Source organism: Artemia franciscana, chromosome 10 (assembly GCF_032884065.1).
Source record: "Artemia franciscana chromosome 10, ASM3288406v1, whole genome shotgun sequence".
Taxonomy (NCBI): domain Eukaryota; kingdom Metazoa; phylum Arthropoda; class Branchiopoda; order Anostraca; family Artemiidae; genus Artemia; species Artemia franciscana.
The window spans coordinates 37,325,907-37,344,274 of record NC_088872.1 but is presented as its reverse complement, the minus strand read 5'-3'; the positions used below and the strand labels follow the sequence as shown (position 1 = coordinate 37,344,274).

At 35.6% G+C, this 18,368-nt stretch overlaps 2 protein-coding genes across 2 annotated transcripts in view; both read left to right on the top strand.

Annotated features, from left to right (window-relative positions):
* Positions 1 to 5,665, top strand: part of LOC136032157 (chitin deacetylase 7-like) — a 38,839-nt gene extending 33,174 nt beyond the window's left edge. The window contains exons 6-7 of the mRNA XM_065712340.1: positions 2,475 to 2,610; positions 5,508 to 5,665. Of these exons, the coding sequence (XP_065568412.1) occupies positions 2,475 to 2,610; positions 5,508 to 5,587 (216 nt within the window). The 3' untranslated portion in view covers positions 5,588 to 5,665. The remainder of the gene's footprint in view (positions 1 to 2,474; positions 2,611 to 5,507) is intronic.
* Positions 5,666 to 9,463: 3,798 nt separating this feature from the next.
* Positions 9,464 to 18,368, top strand: part of LOC136032156 (serine/threonine kinase SAD-1-like) — a 124,131-nt gene continuing 115,226 nt past the window's right edge. Inside the window, exon 1 of the mRNA XM_065712339.1 lies at positions 9,464 to 9,779. Within this exon, the coding sequence (XP_065568411.1) occupies positions 9,674 to 9,779 (106 nt within the window). The 5' untranslated portion in view covers positions 9,464 to 9,673. The remainder of the gene's footprint in view (positions 9,780 to 18,368) is intronic.

Genomic DNA, 18,368 nt, shown 5'->3' with positions numbered 1-18,368 from the left:
GAAAGGGTGGTCCTATAAACCTCGGAGAGAGCTTATTGGATTGTTAATGAGAAGTTCTAGTGCCCCTTCTAAGATTAAAAGTGATGGGAGGGCAGCCCCCCGCCCTTCACGCAGATGATTTTCTCAAAATCATCCAATCAAAATTTTGAGATAGACAATCTGTTCATCGTAGTTAAAAGGCTCAGTAATTATGTCTTTGAAGATTGACCCCCCCCCCTCCCCAGTGGCATCTGGGCAAGGCTTTTAAGTTATGCCCAGGGGGCATATAAGGTTCTTATGGAAAAAGTGATTTCACTTCAGAGGAGGCTCATTGGATTGGAGAATGAAATGGTCAGTGCCCTTTTTGATAGCCGAAAGTGATTGGAGGGCAACCAGTCCCACTTCATCTATCATTTCCCCAAACACATCTAATCAAAAGTTGACATAAGCACTGCATCATCAATGCCTGGAAAGTCCAGTAATTATGTCAATGGGGAGGACACCCCCTACGGCCCTCAGGGCAAGGACTATAAGCTATAATAATTTAAATTATTAACAGTTTAAGGTTTTTATGGAAAGGGTGGTCGCATAAACTTCGGATGTGGCTCAATCAGTTGGAATCAGAAGTCCTAGTGTCCTTTTTAAGAGTCAAGAGTGGTGGGAGGGCAACTATCCCCACCCTGTGTCTTTGCCCAAATGCATCCGATAGAAATTTTGACACAGCGATTCTCATAAAAATAGTCTAAAGATCATATAAAAAGATCATAGAAAAGATTCGATGACAACTAGCCCCCTCCCATGCCCTTTTCCCTGACTCTAAGGTATAAAAGGTCCAATAAATATGCCTTTGGGATGGTATGACCCCCCCTGCAGCCCTCCACAGGAAGGATGATTTAGATTCCCACAATGATTCCGAGTTTCGCATGCAGAGTAAACAGATAGTATTTTTGCAGAGGCGTAAGCAGGCTAATTTTAGCAATCACTGGCAAATTCAGTTTAGACCCACCCACCCTCCTCCTTGAAAAAAAATAGAAAGAGGAAGATCTCGATTAGAGAAATTGCTTCATTGAAGATAGTACGTCCCACGATAGAATTACGCCCTGTAACGTCCCTAGCTAGGACGCTGCATTCATAGTTAAATATATTATATCCGACCCAGTTGTCCTGGAATGTTGCAAGAGGGCTCATTCTAACGGAAATGAAAAGTTCTAGTGCCCTTTTTAAGTGACCAAAAAAATTGGAGGGCACCTAGGCCCCCTCCCACGCTAATTATTTTACCAAAGTCAACGGATCAAAATTCTGAGATAGCCATTTTATTCAGCGTAGTCGAAAAACCTTATAACTACGTCTTTGGGGACGACTTACTCCCCCACAGTCCCCATTGGAGGGGCAACGAGTTACAAACTTTGACCAATGCTTACATATAGTAATGGTTATTGGGAAGGGTACAGGCATTTTCAGGAGGATTTTTTTGGTTGGGGGAGGGGTTGAGAAGAGGGGGATATGCTGGGGGAACTTTCCATCGATAATTTGTCATGGGGGAAGAAAATCTCCATGAAGGGAGCGCAGGATTTACTAGCATTATTTAAAAACACAATGAAAAAATAAATATGAAAAAGTTCTTTCAGCTGGAAGTAAGGAACAGCATTAAAACTTAAAACAAACAGAAATTATTACCAATTTGGGGGGCTCACCTCCTCCTAATACCTCGATCTTTACGTTAAAGTATTTTTAGTAATTTCAACTATTTATTCTACGGCTTTTGTGATTCTGGGGTCATTCTTAATGAATTGGGACAAAATTTAAGCTTTAGTGTAAAGAGCGAGGATCTGACAAGGGGGCGAACCCCCTCATATATGTAATAAAAATATGAGAATACAAAAGTTCTTTACGTAAGCTAATTTATAAGTTACGTAAATCTTTTACAATGAAAATATTCGTAAGAAATTAAAAGTTCTAGTTGCCTTTTTAATTGACCAAAAAATCGGAGGGCTACTAGGCTTCCTCCCCCGCTCTTTTTTTCTCAAAATCATTCGATCAAAATTATGAGAAAGCCATTTAGCCAAAAAAAAAAAATGCAAATTTCGTTTTAATTATTCCTCTGCGGAGAGCCAAAATCAAAACATGCATTGATTAAAAAACGTTCAGAAATTAAATAAAAAATAAGTTTTTTTTAACTGAAAGTAAGGAGCAACATTAAAACTTAAAACGAACAGAAATTACTTCGTATATGAAAGAGGCTGCTTCCTCATCAACGCCCCGCTCTTTACGCTAAAGTTTTTTACTGTTTTAAAAAGAAGAATTGAGATACAGAGTCAAACTTTAGCGTAAAGAGCGGGGCGTTGATGAGGAAGCAGCCTCTTTCATATACGAAGTAATTTCTGTTCGTTTTAAGTTTTAATGTTGCTCCTTACTTTCAGTTAAAAAAACTTGTTTTTTTTTATTTAATATTATATCCAAGACTAAGCATCATAACTGTCTATTTTTCATTATAGGTTATCGAATGGATGAAAAACCCTACTGCTTTAGCTGACCTCGGTAATTTTTCTGCTTGGTCATGTGACGAGACAATCGTTGCCCCATGTTTTCAAACTGTCTGTGAATACTATGATGTAGATGGCCCCGAGACGGGTAAGCTATATTTTCTGCGCGATTAAATTAGCTGTATTTACCTTTAATCTACCCCATTCTTTATTTATTTATACTTTAAATTAAATTTAATCAGATTGTATCTTGTTAAAAAATGGTAAAATTTACAAAGGTAACCTCAACAAATTTGAAGTTTTACGTCTTTAATTTGTAGATACCCTAGAAAAAAACTAGTATAATCATAGAACCAGCAACGTTTGAACTATGGATTTTCAAAGTTGAAAAAAAAATTTAGAGAGTTTAACAAAATTTTGGCTTCATTTATTCTACCGGCTATAATATTTTTTTTATGCGTCGTGAATGTTACTAGATAGACATTTAAATTGCCTGTGCCCCCCCCCCCCCCCGAAACATTTGTCCGACTCATAACAACGTAAGAAAATGCATATAAACAAAATTTTGATGCGTGTTTTTTTTCGTGAGCCCTACCCTCCCTGAGGAAAATCCTGAATACACCCTTGTCCTCAGCAAATTATCTGAGGAATAGTTATTGCGTTTTTCATATGATTGGTTAAAATAAAAACTTTGCAAAAAAGAAGTTTTTCAAAGTTAAATGTAAAGCCCGTATTTAACTTAAGATCAGAAGAAATAAAAGCCTACGGTAACTCAAACTGAAAATGACCAGACAATACTATTAAACAATACATGAAACCCAAAACAAACAGAAATTAAATAAACAATCATATCAAAAAGACATACAACAAGTACTAATATAAATAAATGAACAAATCTTAAAACGAGCAAAGCTTAAATGGGATATACAAATGAGGCTTATTGGAAATCAATTGAAAAGTTTCCAATTAATTGGAAAGTTTTGAAAACAAGCCTATTAATTGAACAGTTTCCAATTAAATCCTTTCACTTTCCCTGGGATATCGCAGACGCACCTTTCTGACAACCTTATTGATCCCCTAAAATATATCCTGCAGTACTGCCATAATACCCTTAGTTTTTTCCTTCGATATTGCACAGATATCCTTTTGGCAATCTGGGTTCACATAGATTATTTTGATTCTGTCAAATTCTCCCTCAACTTTCCCTGAAAGTTTCAACTTAATATCGGATGCACATTTGCATTTTGTCCCGTTCACATTGGTATGGAGAATCTGCTAAATTGAATTTACATAAATTATACTTCCACTATGCTCACGTATCTTGACTACTTAGGAAGTTGAACATTTTTCAACTTAGTGATAATCACTTGAGATATTTATTATAGCCTATGATTGAAAAATGGCATCAATTGAAAATACCGTCATTGGTTTTATTAGAAATAGGTCATATATGTTCAATCAAAGAAAAAAAAAATAACAAGGACACTTTCCAAAATGGGTAGCTGATATAGAATTTTTCCGTGACTATTCTAGAATTGTCACCTATTAATGTCTCATTTTTTTAGATTAGTGAATGAAATTTTAGGAATGGGCCTATAGAATAACTAAATTGTAAATATTTGTTTAGCCAGTCTGAAGTATGAGCTAAATTGTTTGATAAATAAGATAATACACCTGTTATTTGCTTGCTTCCTTTTCTCTGGCACCTTATTGTTTTTTGTTTTGTTTTTTTTGTTAATAAATAACTATAGTAATATACTAAAAGCTTTTCAATTATGAGGATTTGAGAATAAAAGCTTTTCAATTTCCACATTCTGCAACAATTTTTGGTAAGTTTCTGTCAATTATGAGGGATTGTTCCAAGTTTCAGAATAGAATAAATAGCAAAACTAGGAAGAACTTGACCTTCTATATGTCTCCTTGAATTTTAATAGACTGTAGGTGAAACTAGCCTAGCTTTAGTTAATGACAAAACTATTTTTTTAGGTGTTAGTGATGTTTAGTATGACTAAACTGAATGAAACTTATATATTTAGCATCAGCATAATAAACCAATCCGTTTCATATATTTATTGGTATCAAAATTCCGTTTTTTAAAGTTTTGGTTACTATTGAGCTGCGTTGCTCCTTTCGTAGTTTGTTACCATGAACTGTTTGGTAGTATTGATTATTGGGAAGCATACAGACGTCTTCAGGGTCTGGTGAGGGGGGAGGAGAAGGTGCTACATGGGAGGAATTTGGGGGGAAGGGAATTTTTCATGGAGGGGGAGCCGGATTTCCCAGCATTATTCAAAAAACGATCAGAAATAACATTAAAAAAAAGTTTTTTTTCAACTGAAAGTAAGGAGGAACATTAAAACTTAAAACGAACAAAAACCATCACGTAAGTTAGGGGGGTCGCCCCTCCTCCATACCTCGCTCTTTACGCTAAAGTTTTTTAGTACTTTTAAAAGAGCTTTTTATTCTAATTAAACGGCCTTTGTGACTCAGGAGTCATTTTTAAAGGATAGGGAAAAGTTCGAACTTTAGCTTAAAGAACAAGGTATTGACGAGAGGGCGCCGCTGATATACGTATTAATTTCTGTTGGTTTTAAGTTTTAATGTTGCTTCTTACTTTCAGTTGAAAAAACTTTTTTCAAATGAAACTTTTTATTCAATACTATCAAAAAGCCAGTTCTTTACTGCATATGGATTCTTTAGCATACTGGCATAGCTAAGGAGAAGGCAGTAATTTTCATTCCCCTTCACAACTATCATTATCTTTTTAGATATATCCTAAAAAATAAATTTAAATCAGAATCTTCACGTAAGATCTCTGCCTCCCACCCCCATCCCCACCCCCTTCAAAGCTATTCACTGGCCTCCCTAGTAAAAATTTCCAGGGGACTAACAAAAGCCCTATTTGCTTTACAACTAAACCTCAAACACTGTTGTTTTCACCTTTATTGCATAAGTATTTTTACTATTTTTCAATGTTAAGTAGTTTTTAAGAGGGATGTCATTCAGTAAAAACGACCATTATATTTGTTACTTCTGCTATTTCAGGTGGTGATCGACTTGTCCGTGGTTGTCTAAGAAGCTGCCCTCCAACATACCCATGGGTTGGCAATCCAGAAGGAAATTAAGTTGGTTTAAGTGATCAAATAAAATCTTTGTAACCATTTTTTTCTTAATAAGGAATTTGAAGGAATGTCAAAGACAAAGCTACTTATAAGAATGGATGCAACGAATATTTTAATAAAATTGAAGGTACTAAAAAGTAGAAGCTATTTTTAATACATGCTTTAATATCGTTTAAGACTCTAAAATTTAAAGTTCAATGAACTGCACAAGGACTGTGTACTCAATTACTTTTAAACATACTTAAAAATAATTTATACTACAAACTTTAACATCTTTCAAGGCTCTAAAAATTAAAGCACAATGGACTTCATGAGGACTGTGTACTCAATTGTAAGCAAACATAAGCAATAACGAAGCAACCGAAGTAATTTCCGTTGCACTAAATTACAAAAGAGACTGGATCATGACAAAGTGATGAATTTGCACATTTATTGAGAAAAACAAGAAAAGCCGTTAGATAGCCGTTTAATTTAGAGCTATTGAAAAGTTTGCGATTTCAGAGGTCATATCAGTCTAGAAAAAGTTAAAGATGGGGTCAGAGTTGAAAACCTTCTTATGACACCCATGAGATTAGCAGGCACAAGTAGAGGCTGTCTTATTCGTAGGTATTGGTATTTTTTCGGATACACTGCAAAAATAGATGCACTGAAGCTACTAACGGCTTCTAAAGCCATGCAGGTAGGGGGAAGGAGGGGGCCAACCCTTCTTGACGCTTGAAGGGCTTACCAGGGTACAAGATAAACTCCTTTGAACAGATGAATAAGGTGAAATAAAATGTTCTCTTGTTAATACTGAATCTTAGGATCAAGTTTTGCATGCCAATGATTGCTGGCAGGTGGTAGGTAACTCTCCCTTCAAGTGTCACCTGTCCGAGTTCGTCTGAAGCTGGCAAATTCCCTCAGTGTAAAATTTCCCCTGAAAGATTTCACCCCTTGAAACTTCCCTCCCAAGGAAAATAATCCCTGTGGAAAATCCCCCAGCAGAAAATTCGCTCCTCCTCCCACCCTTAAAATGTATGCATACTTCCCAATAACAAATACTATATACAAAAATGCACAAATTTCATAGTTTAAGAACGTTTCTCCAGGGGCTGTGGGGGGTCATATTATCTCCTAAGGCATAGTTATTCGGCCTTTCAGCAATGCTGAACAGAATGGGTATCTCAAAAGTTTGATCAGACGAGTTTGAGAAAAAAGGGGCATGGAAGGGGCCTAGTTGCCCTTCAATCCTTTTGGTCACTTAAAAAGGGAACTTGAACTTTCAATTTTCGTTCGAATGAGCCTTCTCTGAATATTCTAGGACCACTGGGTCGTTACAATAACCCTTGGGGAAGACAAAAAAAAAGAAACAAATGAACACATATCAGTGATCTTTCTTCTGGCAAAAAATACAAAATTCCATATTTTTGTAGATAGGAGCTTGAAACCTCTACAGTAGGGTTCTTTGATATGCTGAATCTAATAGTGTGATTTTTTATTAATATTCTATGGCCTTTAGGGGTTGTTTCACCCTTTTTCAAAAATCAGGCAAATTTTCTCAGGCTGGTAACCTTTGATAGGTAAGACTAAACTTAATGAAACTTATACATTTGGAATCAGCAGAATGAGCCAATTTTTTTTATGTATATATTGGTATCAAAATTTCTTTTTTAGACTTTCGGTCACTATTTAGCTGTGTCGTTCTTTACTTACAGTTAGTTACCATAAATTGTTTGGTATGCTGAATCCGACAACATATGGGAAAAAAAGAGACGGAACTAAGATATAACTTCCACAACAAAATTATAGCCGAGCATACCAAAAAACCAGGTTCAATTTAACCGATTGGGCTTATTGTTATTTGGATCTACGATTGAAGCTACGATGTAACAGAATTAACCACGTATCCTGACTTTATCCAAATGAAGGTACGACTTGGACTGCCTCCAGTCGAATCAAGCACTCGCGATCTTATTAGCCATTAAACTAATGGCTGATACTATCTAACAAAAGGTAGGGGCTTGTTTATGTGTAATAACAACAAAAGGACCAGTTTTTATTGTTGTTGTAGAATTTTGTAGGATAAAACAATATTTTATTGAAAAAATAGCAATCACAATTAAAAAAAAAAAAACTAATTTCAGTTAAATATTAAAATCGGAGTAAAAAAATCAGGAATGTGCAAATACATTCCTGTCAAGACAAAAATTTACTGTCTCGAGGAATATAATATAGGAGTGGAAGAGCATGTAAAGACCGTATACCATATTCTACTTGTCTCCTGAAACGAAGTTTGGTACAAAAGACTAAACGTTGCGTTTTATTCAAAAAGTCTCTGTTTTGTCAAATTGCCTTTTATATTGCCAACAAAATCTTATTAATTTTTTTTACTAAAACCCCAACATAAGACCATGATGCTATATTTAACCCTTTTATTACATTAATCTTCTCACATTAGTATCAATTTCAAGTTGATATTGGCCAAAACAAATCGTTAAGCTTTAGTAGAACCTTTTAGCTTTATTTATTTTCTATTTATAGAAGCAGTGCCTTAACATTTGACACAGTTCCCGGCTGGTTTCGTAGAAACAATCTTTTGTCAAGGATTGGAACTTTGTCATAACCACAACAACCGTACAACCTTATCAACCAAAAAAAAAGATAAATAAAAAGTCTACACGGTTGGGTGAATCCCATAGAAACAAAAAAAAGAATAAAAGCTAGATTCTCACTAAGTACAGTTTACCCTCTTCTTCCTTTCTGACAATGGTTTTACATTGACTGTTTGGGCCTATCAAACTAGTATACTTAAGGTCCATAAAAATACAATCTAGTGGATTATTTTAGCTGACCAATCATAGACCATTTCAACTTCTTACTTAAATAGATTGATGTCACTGAATACCAATGGAATACAATATACAGTTACGGACATGAAATTAAAATGACTCTGGATTTACAGCAAAATATGTGCATGTAATTTTGTGAAATCTGTTCGCATTTTTTTTATATTTTGGGTAAATTTAAAAAGTATTACGAGAAATAATAGGTTGAACAGGCTTTGTTATTTACATTTTTGATTGTTTGGAATCAGATTGCTGGGAAAGAGCGTAAAAACCCATTACAACTATTTTGTACCCAAGCTCTTAATAAAGTAATTTCAAAGACTTTTTTAAATCTGCGTACATTCCTTTTTACCCCTGTAAAGGTGTCTTGAAGAATTTCTATTTGATTGCAATCATTATTTGGTATCATACTTAAAACTGGATGGCTTTTAATTTTATTTTAAAACACAGCTATTTTGAATAAAATCAAATCTCCTTTGCCTGTTTGTAGATTCTTCTCAAAATGGGTCGAATGGTTCTAGCCAATTTTGTTTGACTGTCATATCTATCTCGACAGAAAAAAACTTATGACCTTTCTAAATAAGCAGAATCTTCAGTTACAAATAGATGCTTCATCGTTATCAACACTGATCTCCCACTTTATAGTAACAGAAAAGCCCTGAAGAAACCTGTAGAATTTTTAGAAAAATCTAACGTCAGGCTGTAGCGAAATTCGGGCAGCAAAGAAAAAAAAGTCTTGAGAGGCTGGAGTGTCTATGAGACTCTAGTACATTGCATAAATATATTTACGAACAGATTTTTGGAAAACATGTATCTAGATCTCTCTTCATGACTCCGCCTCTTTGCGTACGTGCAATGACAAATATTTAGCGCATTACGACGGGATTGACCTTATCGAATACCAAGGGCAAGTAGCAACTGAAACTATTGCTCTGACGAGGTTCTGACGTACTGGGAACTTCCCATTCAGCGCTCTATTATGTGAGTCATTCTTGAAGAAACTTTTCGCTACTTTTCAAGTATAATTTCATGCTGTTGCTGTTGTAGCTCATTAAAAGAAGAAGAAGACTTCCATTCCAGCAAAGAGCTCATAGATCAATGTTTTATGAAATATTGCCTTTATTATCTTAGGATCTGTAGATTATCATGAATGGATCCCCGTACAAAGTTAATGATTGTGCTTATTTGGATGTCTGGTTCCTTTAGTTCTGATAGTGTGGCTTAAAGTGATTTAGCCTAAGGCATTTAGGATAGAATAGGAAAGATGTCCAATATGAATGGAAATCATCAAAAGCCAACTCCAAGTAATGATGCTCGGCAGTATGTCGGTCCTTATCGGTTGGAAAAGACCCTCGGTAAAGGACAAACAGGTAGGCTTAGAATGAATTAGGCTAGCCTTTGTCTATCTAGGCCTAGGCACAAGAGTGTATCTAAGCACCCATTATCTGACTTATTAAGATAACCTATTACTCCCTAGATAAAAGCTAGGTAAAATTCTAGTTAATTGACTTCTTGCTATCTTGCAAACTTTCAGGGATGGGTCTAAAGGTTAAAGTATGTCCCAGGAAGGTATTTTAAAGTATCCATCTCCACTCTTACTCCCTCTAGAGGGCCCTGGAATTTGCCTACATGACAGGTCTATACCTATTGAAATTTTGATTAAACAATCTTTTACCTGAATATTCAGTTACTAGGCTAGTTGCTTTTTTTCTGCTTTGCAAACCTTTCAGGTAGTTGCTTCAAAATACCTTCCTGGTACATACTTTAGCATGTAGATTCATCCCTGAAAGTTTCATTCTCCTAACCTAAACCCTTTCCAAGATAGCAAGAAGTTGATTAACTAGAATTTTACCAAAAAGATAGGCCTACAAATAATGCTTACCTACAACTTGGCATAGCATTTAACAGCAATGGTTATGCTACCCTATAGGCCTATATATTTAGCCTAATACAAACATAGATCATTTTCATATCCTTAAAGATATGCCATTTTTCTCTCTTGCTATCTTTCTCAATCTCTGCCATTGATTCTGTGTATTTCTTTCTATTTGAAGTAATTAAATTGATTGTATACTGATATGGAGTCACCCTGCATATTATAGGGTTAGCCTAAGTTAGATCCAGAGCAAAATCTTAGGGGGCAGTCCATTGTGACAAGAGTGCCAATAATCAACAAAATTAACAATTTTGTTAAAAGAAAGGTGAATAAACAAATAAGGCCATTGGAAAATCTTGTGGGAGATGGCATAGATCAGCCACTAGGGTTAGAAGACATAACCTAGGCTTTCTGATAACTTATCCAGACTGCTTCATGTAATAATTCTCCTAGACTCTAAGCTAATGTTATTTTGCCTAGCCTATGTCTCATAACTTGGTAAGGATATGCCTAGTTAGTTAGGCTAGGTAGGCTAGTGGCTTGTACAAACTTTGCTTGTAGGTAGGGAATCTTGGTATGCTTTGATAGAGTAGTTGATAAGAGACTATAAAATGGATGTTTATGCTTTTTGTGAAACAAAAGCTTGCCTAAGTAGATCACAGCATATTTCAGAGATGTCCAGATTCCTAAATTTAATCTGGTCACCAAATTCTTTAAAGAGGAAGATGTTTACTTCCAAAGCCCACTAAAGGTAGAAAATCATTGATACTAGACTAGTTCAAATTGTGAGCTACATGTTGAGCAGGTGTTGCTATCTATTCTCTTACCTTGTGGGCCATTTTACAAAGGCTGCATATTTAGAAGGCCCAATTTCCCCAGCCTTGAGTCTTCCTTACTGAAATATTTTAGCAATATGATTATTGCTTGTATATTCGATTTCCTGTATGTTCAATGGGTCTATGGGTCTGGATTCTCAGAAAATATTTGGAATGTAACTGTATCTGAAATGCCTATTTAATCAATCTTTGTATCAGGCAGTTAAGAGCAGACAGAGCAGAGTTAGAGCCAATTTTCCCAAATCAAGTGAAAGTGACAATAAACAGTGAAAAATGATCCATATATTACCATAAAGGCAACAATTTACTAAAGCAAACTTACCTATTTCTCTTGATACTTGCATTATGAAGTCTTATTTTAGTTTTGACAAGATTTATTTACAGAAACTAAATTTAGGCTGGAGGGGGGGGGGGATAAACTGAAGCCTGGGGGGCAGGGCAAACCTGGGTCTGGAGGGGGCAGTAAAGTTGCTTGAACCTAAGAATGTGGTTCTGACTTTAAGCATACATGTGGTAACTTTGGAAATTTCCCCCAAACCCCCCCTTGGAGTTGGTCAACCCCCATAATAAAGACTGACTTCTCAAAGTGGACCAAAGAACTTACCCCCATTTCTTTTATTCAGAAAAAATTTGCTGAGCTAAATAATGTTGCTTATAAAAACCATTTCCAGATTTTTGTAGATGGGTCCAAAATGAATGAGAAAGTGGCAAGTGGAGCATTCTTCCCAACCCATAATATTGCTTTAGGAGAGAGATTACATGATAATTCATCTGTAATGTCTGCCAAGCTAAATGCCATAATCATGGCATTAGATTTCCTCATGGTTAATGAATATATAAGTGTTAATATTGTAATATATTCTGACTCTTTGTCAAGCCTTGAGCTTCTTTTGTCAGCTTCTCAAAATAAGATGGATATTGACACATTTCTTTGTCTTAGGATTATTGATATTTTTGCTTCAAATGGTACTTTAACTCATATCCAGTATATTCCAAGCCACTCGGGTATAATAGGTAACCATAAGGCAGATGAAATAGCAAAAAATGCTTTAAATATTGACCAGCCAAGTGGGAGACCAATCCTCATTAGAGATATTTACCACTGGAGACTTACAGAGGTACTTCTAAATAATAAGAATCCTACCCTATCACCTTTCCCAAGTAAGCACCTTTCCAAGATTTATCATAGAATTCGGTCAGGTTCAAATGGGCTAAATTTTCAGGCATTTTCATATCAGATCCCTAATTCAAGTGGCAAAGTTCCCTTGCCCCCCCTTTGCAGGTCATGTAATCTTAAGAATGAAACAATAGATCACTGCCTATTTGAATATAATATGCTGACATCTGCACAGTATACCCTGTGATGTAAAATGTTAGAATGCTTCAAACACCACAAAATTCCACTAACAGCCAAGAGTCTTGCTGACCATACTCTCTCGCAGAGCACAGAGCTCAATATATATTCTCTTATAATTCATCTGCTGGTATCAAAAGATATACTTCAAGAAATCTGAGCAGATACAAATCATATAAGACAAACCAGCTCCATAGCTCTGTTGATCCCTCAGAGTGAGCCAAAAGGAAAAGGGCTAAATAGTATTGACTGAAAAGCCCATCTGCTGAATAAGAAGGGAAAAAAAGGAATTTCTACTTAAAAGTTACAGGGCTACATATCAATTTAAGGGCTCAAAATTACAAATGCAGCAGTTAATTAGAAAAGGGATAAAAGATATATTGATTGGTGTGTTTACATTCTACCAAGCTAAGTAATAGAAAGATTCCAAATTTACTCAATAGGCTAGTTTATCTTACAGTCCACTACAACTCAAGAATTATATACAATTCTATGAGTTTACACATGGGTGGCAATCTATGATTGGCATGGTATTGTATCAGATTAACAATGCTTTTTGACTACTAACGTCCTTGCATTTGCCCTGCAGTGTATTGTTACAGCTGGGTTTGAACTCAGACTCTGGTAATATTAAGATGTTATCATAACCCACTGAACCACCAGATGACTATGGCTGACATTTCAATTACCATCATATAATTTTTAATTGGTCCAGTGTAGAATTACAGGGATTATGGGTTAGAATTACACACTCATACAAAATGGGCAAAAACTCCCTAAATCTCTGTGGAACTTCCACAAATTGGTGTGAGCTATCAAAAAGCAAGGGTAAAATACACCTGGTTATCTAATCACCACTGCAATAGTTAAATCACTGTTAATCTCTATTACAAACCTAGAAAGTGGATAGTTTCACCATGAAATTTGTAAAAATTATTTTAGTAGGTTTGATTAGCCTGAAAATTTTAACCAAATATAATACTGGTAATTTTAAATCTACTTATAATCAACAGTTAAGCTTAAGAAATATGCTTTAAGGTTAAGTTTCAACTTAAAAAAATGCTGCCCAATCTGGGATATAATGATGTTATTGTTCAGACAAAGTATTTAAGTCATAGATGGAATCTATCATGGGTATGCTTAATCTAAGGCAAGGGCTAAAAACCAGAATAATTGTATTTAAATAGGCAAGGATGTAAGGGGAATTTGTTATAAGTGTCAAAAAAGTGTTTTCCTAGATTGTAGTCTGTCAATCCTAGATAGCCTAGTCCTAACCATCTACCAATCCAAATTCCTAAACCACAGGCTATCCAAGGTTAGGAACCTACTTCCCATGTTTATGAATGACTCATTTCAGTAAAAATATCTGCCTTAAATTAAGCACTCTCTCAATACTTGGGAGTTACCCTAATAAAATTATAACAGAAGACCACAGGAGTCTATTTAAAACTACATAAAATCAGCATTAGCCTAACTCTAAATTTGTTAGTTCATAATGTGCCCTTTCCCCCTAATGGAGTAATATTTAACCCTATGTGATAAATTTGTAGGTGTTTTAGTTTATTTGCTAGGTAGAAGGTAAATACAGTCCTTTGAAAAGCCCCATTATTAACCAGCAGTAATGGATTTTAAAGAATGATTAATACTTACTTTTTTCATTCCTTTAAAGTACATTGGTTCACTATAACCTCATCTTTTCTGATGGGTAAATATACAGCCCACTATATGAATGCATTTTTTAGGGAATGTAAATCAATCAGTGGGAAGGAAGGAGTTGTCTATTATAATACTAAATATATAAGTATACTAAGCATGTAAAGTAGTTCTAAGAAATTTTGGTAATCATTTTTTATTAGGAGATAATAACAATCAAGGTGTAACTATGAGGGTTCCTTTAAGGGCTCAAAATTGAATTTTTAAAGGAAGCGATTAGTATATTTGGAAAAAGGATAAAAAGATGTATTGATTGTATTTTTACCTTTTACTTATCAAAGGAACAGAAAGATCTGTAAATACCCCAAGATTGTGTACAAAACTACAACAACACACTATTATAATAAGATTCTTAATGTGTAAAATGCAGAAAGTTTCATAGCACCTAATCATATTTCCATGATGCTATGATGCTATTGACTTAAAAATATTTTTTATCATCCATTTCAAAAACAGATAAGATAATAAAAACAATGAAAAATCGAAGGTAAATAGGGTAAAGGCACTGATGATTCTACCAGTTTTTGTAAAAATAAAAACACTTTCTACTCTGGAAGGCATAATTTAAATAGTTTTGGTTTAGTTTCACCTACAAATTCAACAGAACAAAAAAATTACCTGTTTTCAACATTAGCAGGAACCAAATTTAACACATGTCAAAATTCTTGGGGAATGCTTGTGGGCAGATCCTGGTGCATTTGACATGTCTATTCTTTTTATTTTATTTCTTTGTTTTTCTTCAGCTTTGTTTAATGTGTAAATTTATAAACAGTACTCAGATAGTGGAGGAAAAAAAAACTGAAAAAATTGTCTCTGGTATAGGAACAAAGTTGGATAATAATTGTGTGTAATCATTTGACCTTCTGTGCCTTCTTCATATGCCTTCTTCTTTTTCTTTCGCAGTGTTGTATATATGCAACAGGAATAATATCTCCAAACACTATTGGAATGGCCCACTGCCTCTCAAGTTTAATGGTCCAGCAAAGATATCTTTGTTGTTCACTATGAAAATATTGTCAACATTTGGCCATTTCAAAGTTAATCAGCCATTTTAATTCACTTTAAATATTTTAGTTTTGACTATACTTAGAGCAGAAAGTCCAGAATCTTTGAAATATGCATATCCTACTTAAGATTATATGAAGTTTGTGACACTGGGGAGTTTAACATGTTTCACCAGCATTTTGGGTGGGATAGGGTCTAAAACACACGAGTAGATTTCAAGAATTTTTAGAAGTTTATTGTCATTATAGTTGACTTAGTGGAATTTATGTTTGTATGTAAATTCTTAGCTTCATCCAAAACATGGGTAGGATTTTGATGGGGCCACTTTTGATATTTCTATAACATGCTTCAAGGGTCAGCTGGTAATCTACAGATTAACACCTTTGAGGGAATCTCTTACCCATTTTATTAATCAATACTAGATATAAGAGTGGTCCTAACGAGGCTCCTTAAGGAATTCTACCAATTAGGGAGGGGATCAGAGAGAATATTTTTGTATTTTACAACCTGGGATCTATTTGAAAGAAAACATATACAAAATTTACTAAGGATGGGTTTACTTCAAAGTTTTTCAGTGATAAATGAATTAGGATGCTTGGACCAACCAAGTCAAATGCTTAAAAATATAAACATGGTATGAGGCCAAGCAGTAGTTCCTCAGATAATGGAAAAATTTAGCATCTAGCATCAAATCAGTAAAACTATGATTTAAAAATTCTTTTTTTTAATGTTTTTTTATATGAAATATTTATTAGAAATAATAATCATCAAAATATCTCGTTTTTGAGAAAGTACCAGTAAATTCGACAACTGTTTTCATCAGGGGACCCTTGAATTTCGACATCAATTATTTCTCATCTGTTTTACATGTTCAGTGAAATTTCGACAGAGTCACCTATATTTTGACAGGGCCTGTTGCTGTCTGTAAAAATTTTGGCAAGGTTACAACAAGATATTTGCAAAAGAAATGAATCCCACGATAGAAGCCAATATATATGTTTGAATTCAGCTGAAGGAACATTTTTAGTCAGTCTGGTATTCCAATTAAATAAAAAAAAGTTTTTTTTTAACTGCATGTAAGGAGCAACATTAAAACTTAAAATGAACAGAAATTGTTCTGTATATGAAAAGGGCTGTCCCCTCCTTAACGCCTCGCTCTTTACGCTAAAGTTTTTTATTGTTTAAAAAAGTAGAGTTGTGACAAAGAGTCAAAAACTTGTTTTTTATGGCACTTGGTATTAACCAAGTGACATATAGCAATTGCAAATTCTGTCAGTCTGTCTGTTGGTCTGTCCTGGTTTTGCTACTTTAGGCACTTCCAGGTAAGCTAGGACGATGAAATTTGGCACCCGTATCAGGGACCAGACCAGATTAAATTAGAAATAGTCTTTTTCCCGATTTGACCATCTGGGGGGGAGAGTGGGGGGCCTGTTAATTCAGAAAAAATAGAAAAAATTAAGTATTTTTAACTTACGAACTGGTGATGGGATCTTAATGAAATTTGATGTATAAAAGGATATCGTGTCCCGGAGCTTTTATTTTAAATCCCAACCAGATCTGGTGACATTGGGGGGGGGGAGGGGGGGGGGAGAGGGCAAACCTAAAATGTTGGAAAACGCTTAAAGTGGAGGGATTGGGATGAACCTTGGTGGGAAAAATTAGCAGAAGTCCTAGATACGTGATTGACATAACCGGAACGGATCTGCTCTGTTTTGGGGAGTTCGGGGGGGGAGTTAATTCTGAAAGATTAGAAAAAATGAGGTATTTTTAACTTACAAAGGAGTGATCGGATCTTAATGAAATTTGAAGTTTGGAAGGATATCGTGTCTCAGAGCTCTTATTTTAAATCCCGACTGGATACGGTGACATTGGGGGGAATTGAGGGGAGGGGGACCTAAAATCTTGGAAAACGCTGAGAGTGGAGGGATTGGGATGAAACTTGGTGGGAAAAATAAGCACAAGTCCTAGATACGTGATTGACATAACTGGAACGGATCCGCTATCTTTGGGGGAGTTGGGGGGGAGGGTTAATTCTGAAAATTACAAAAAAGGGGTATTTTTAACTTACGAAGGAGTGATCGGATCTTAATGAAATTTGATGTTTGGTCAGAGCTCTTATTTTAAATCCCGACCGGATCTGATGCCATTGGGGGGAGTTGGGGGGAGGGGTACCTAAAATCTTGGAAAACGCTTAGAGTGGAGGGATTGGGATGAACCTTGGTGGTAAAAATAATCATAAGTCCTAGATACGTGATTGACATAACCGGAACGGATTCGCTCTCTTCGGGGGAGTTGGGGGGAGGAGGGTTAATTCTGGAAAATTAAAAAAATCTTAATGAAATTTGATGTATAGAAGGATATCGTGTCTTAGAGCTCTTATTTTAAATCCCGACCGGATCTGGTGACATTGGGGGAGTTGAGGGGGGGACCTAAAATCTTGGAAAACGCATAGAGTGGAGGAATCGGGACGAAACTTGATGGGAATTATAATCGTAAGTTCTAGATACGTGATTGACATAACCGGAAAGGATCCGCTTTCTTTGGCCGAGTCGGGGGGGGGGCTTAATTCTGAAAAATTAGAAAAATGAGGTATTTTTAACTTACAAAGGAGTGATCGGATGTAATGGAGTAGTGAAATTTGATGTTTGGAAGGATATCATGTCTCAGAGCTCTTATTTTAAATCCCAACCGGATCTGATGAAGAGGAATTTGGGGGGCGGAACCTAAAATCTTGGAAAACGCTTAGAGTGGAGGGATCTGGAGAAAACTTGGTTGGAAAAATAAGCACAAGTCCTAGATACGGGATTGACATAACTGGAACGCATCTGCACTCTTTGGGGGAGTTGAGGGGAGGGTTAATTCTAAAAAAATAGAAAAAATGAGGCATTTTTAACTTACGAAAGAGTGATCGTATCCTAATGAAATTTCATATTTAGAAGGACCTTGAAACTCAGATCTCTTTTTTTGAATCCCGACTGGATCCAGTGTCATTAGGGGGGGGGTACCTGAAATCTTGGAAAACGCTTAAAGTGGAGAGATCAGGATGATACTTGGTGGAAAGAATAAGCACAAGTCCAAGATAGGTGACTGACATAACCGGACCGGATCCGCTCTCTTTGGTGGAGTTGGTGGAGGGGGGGGGGGGGTAATTTGGAAAAATTAGAAAAAATGAGAT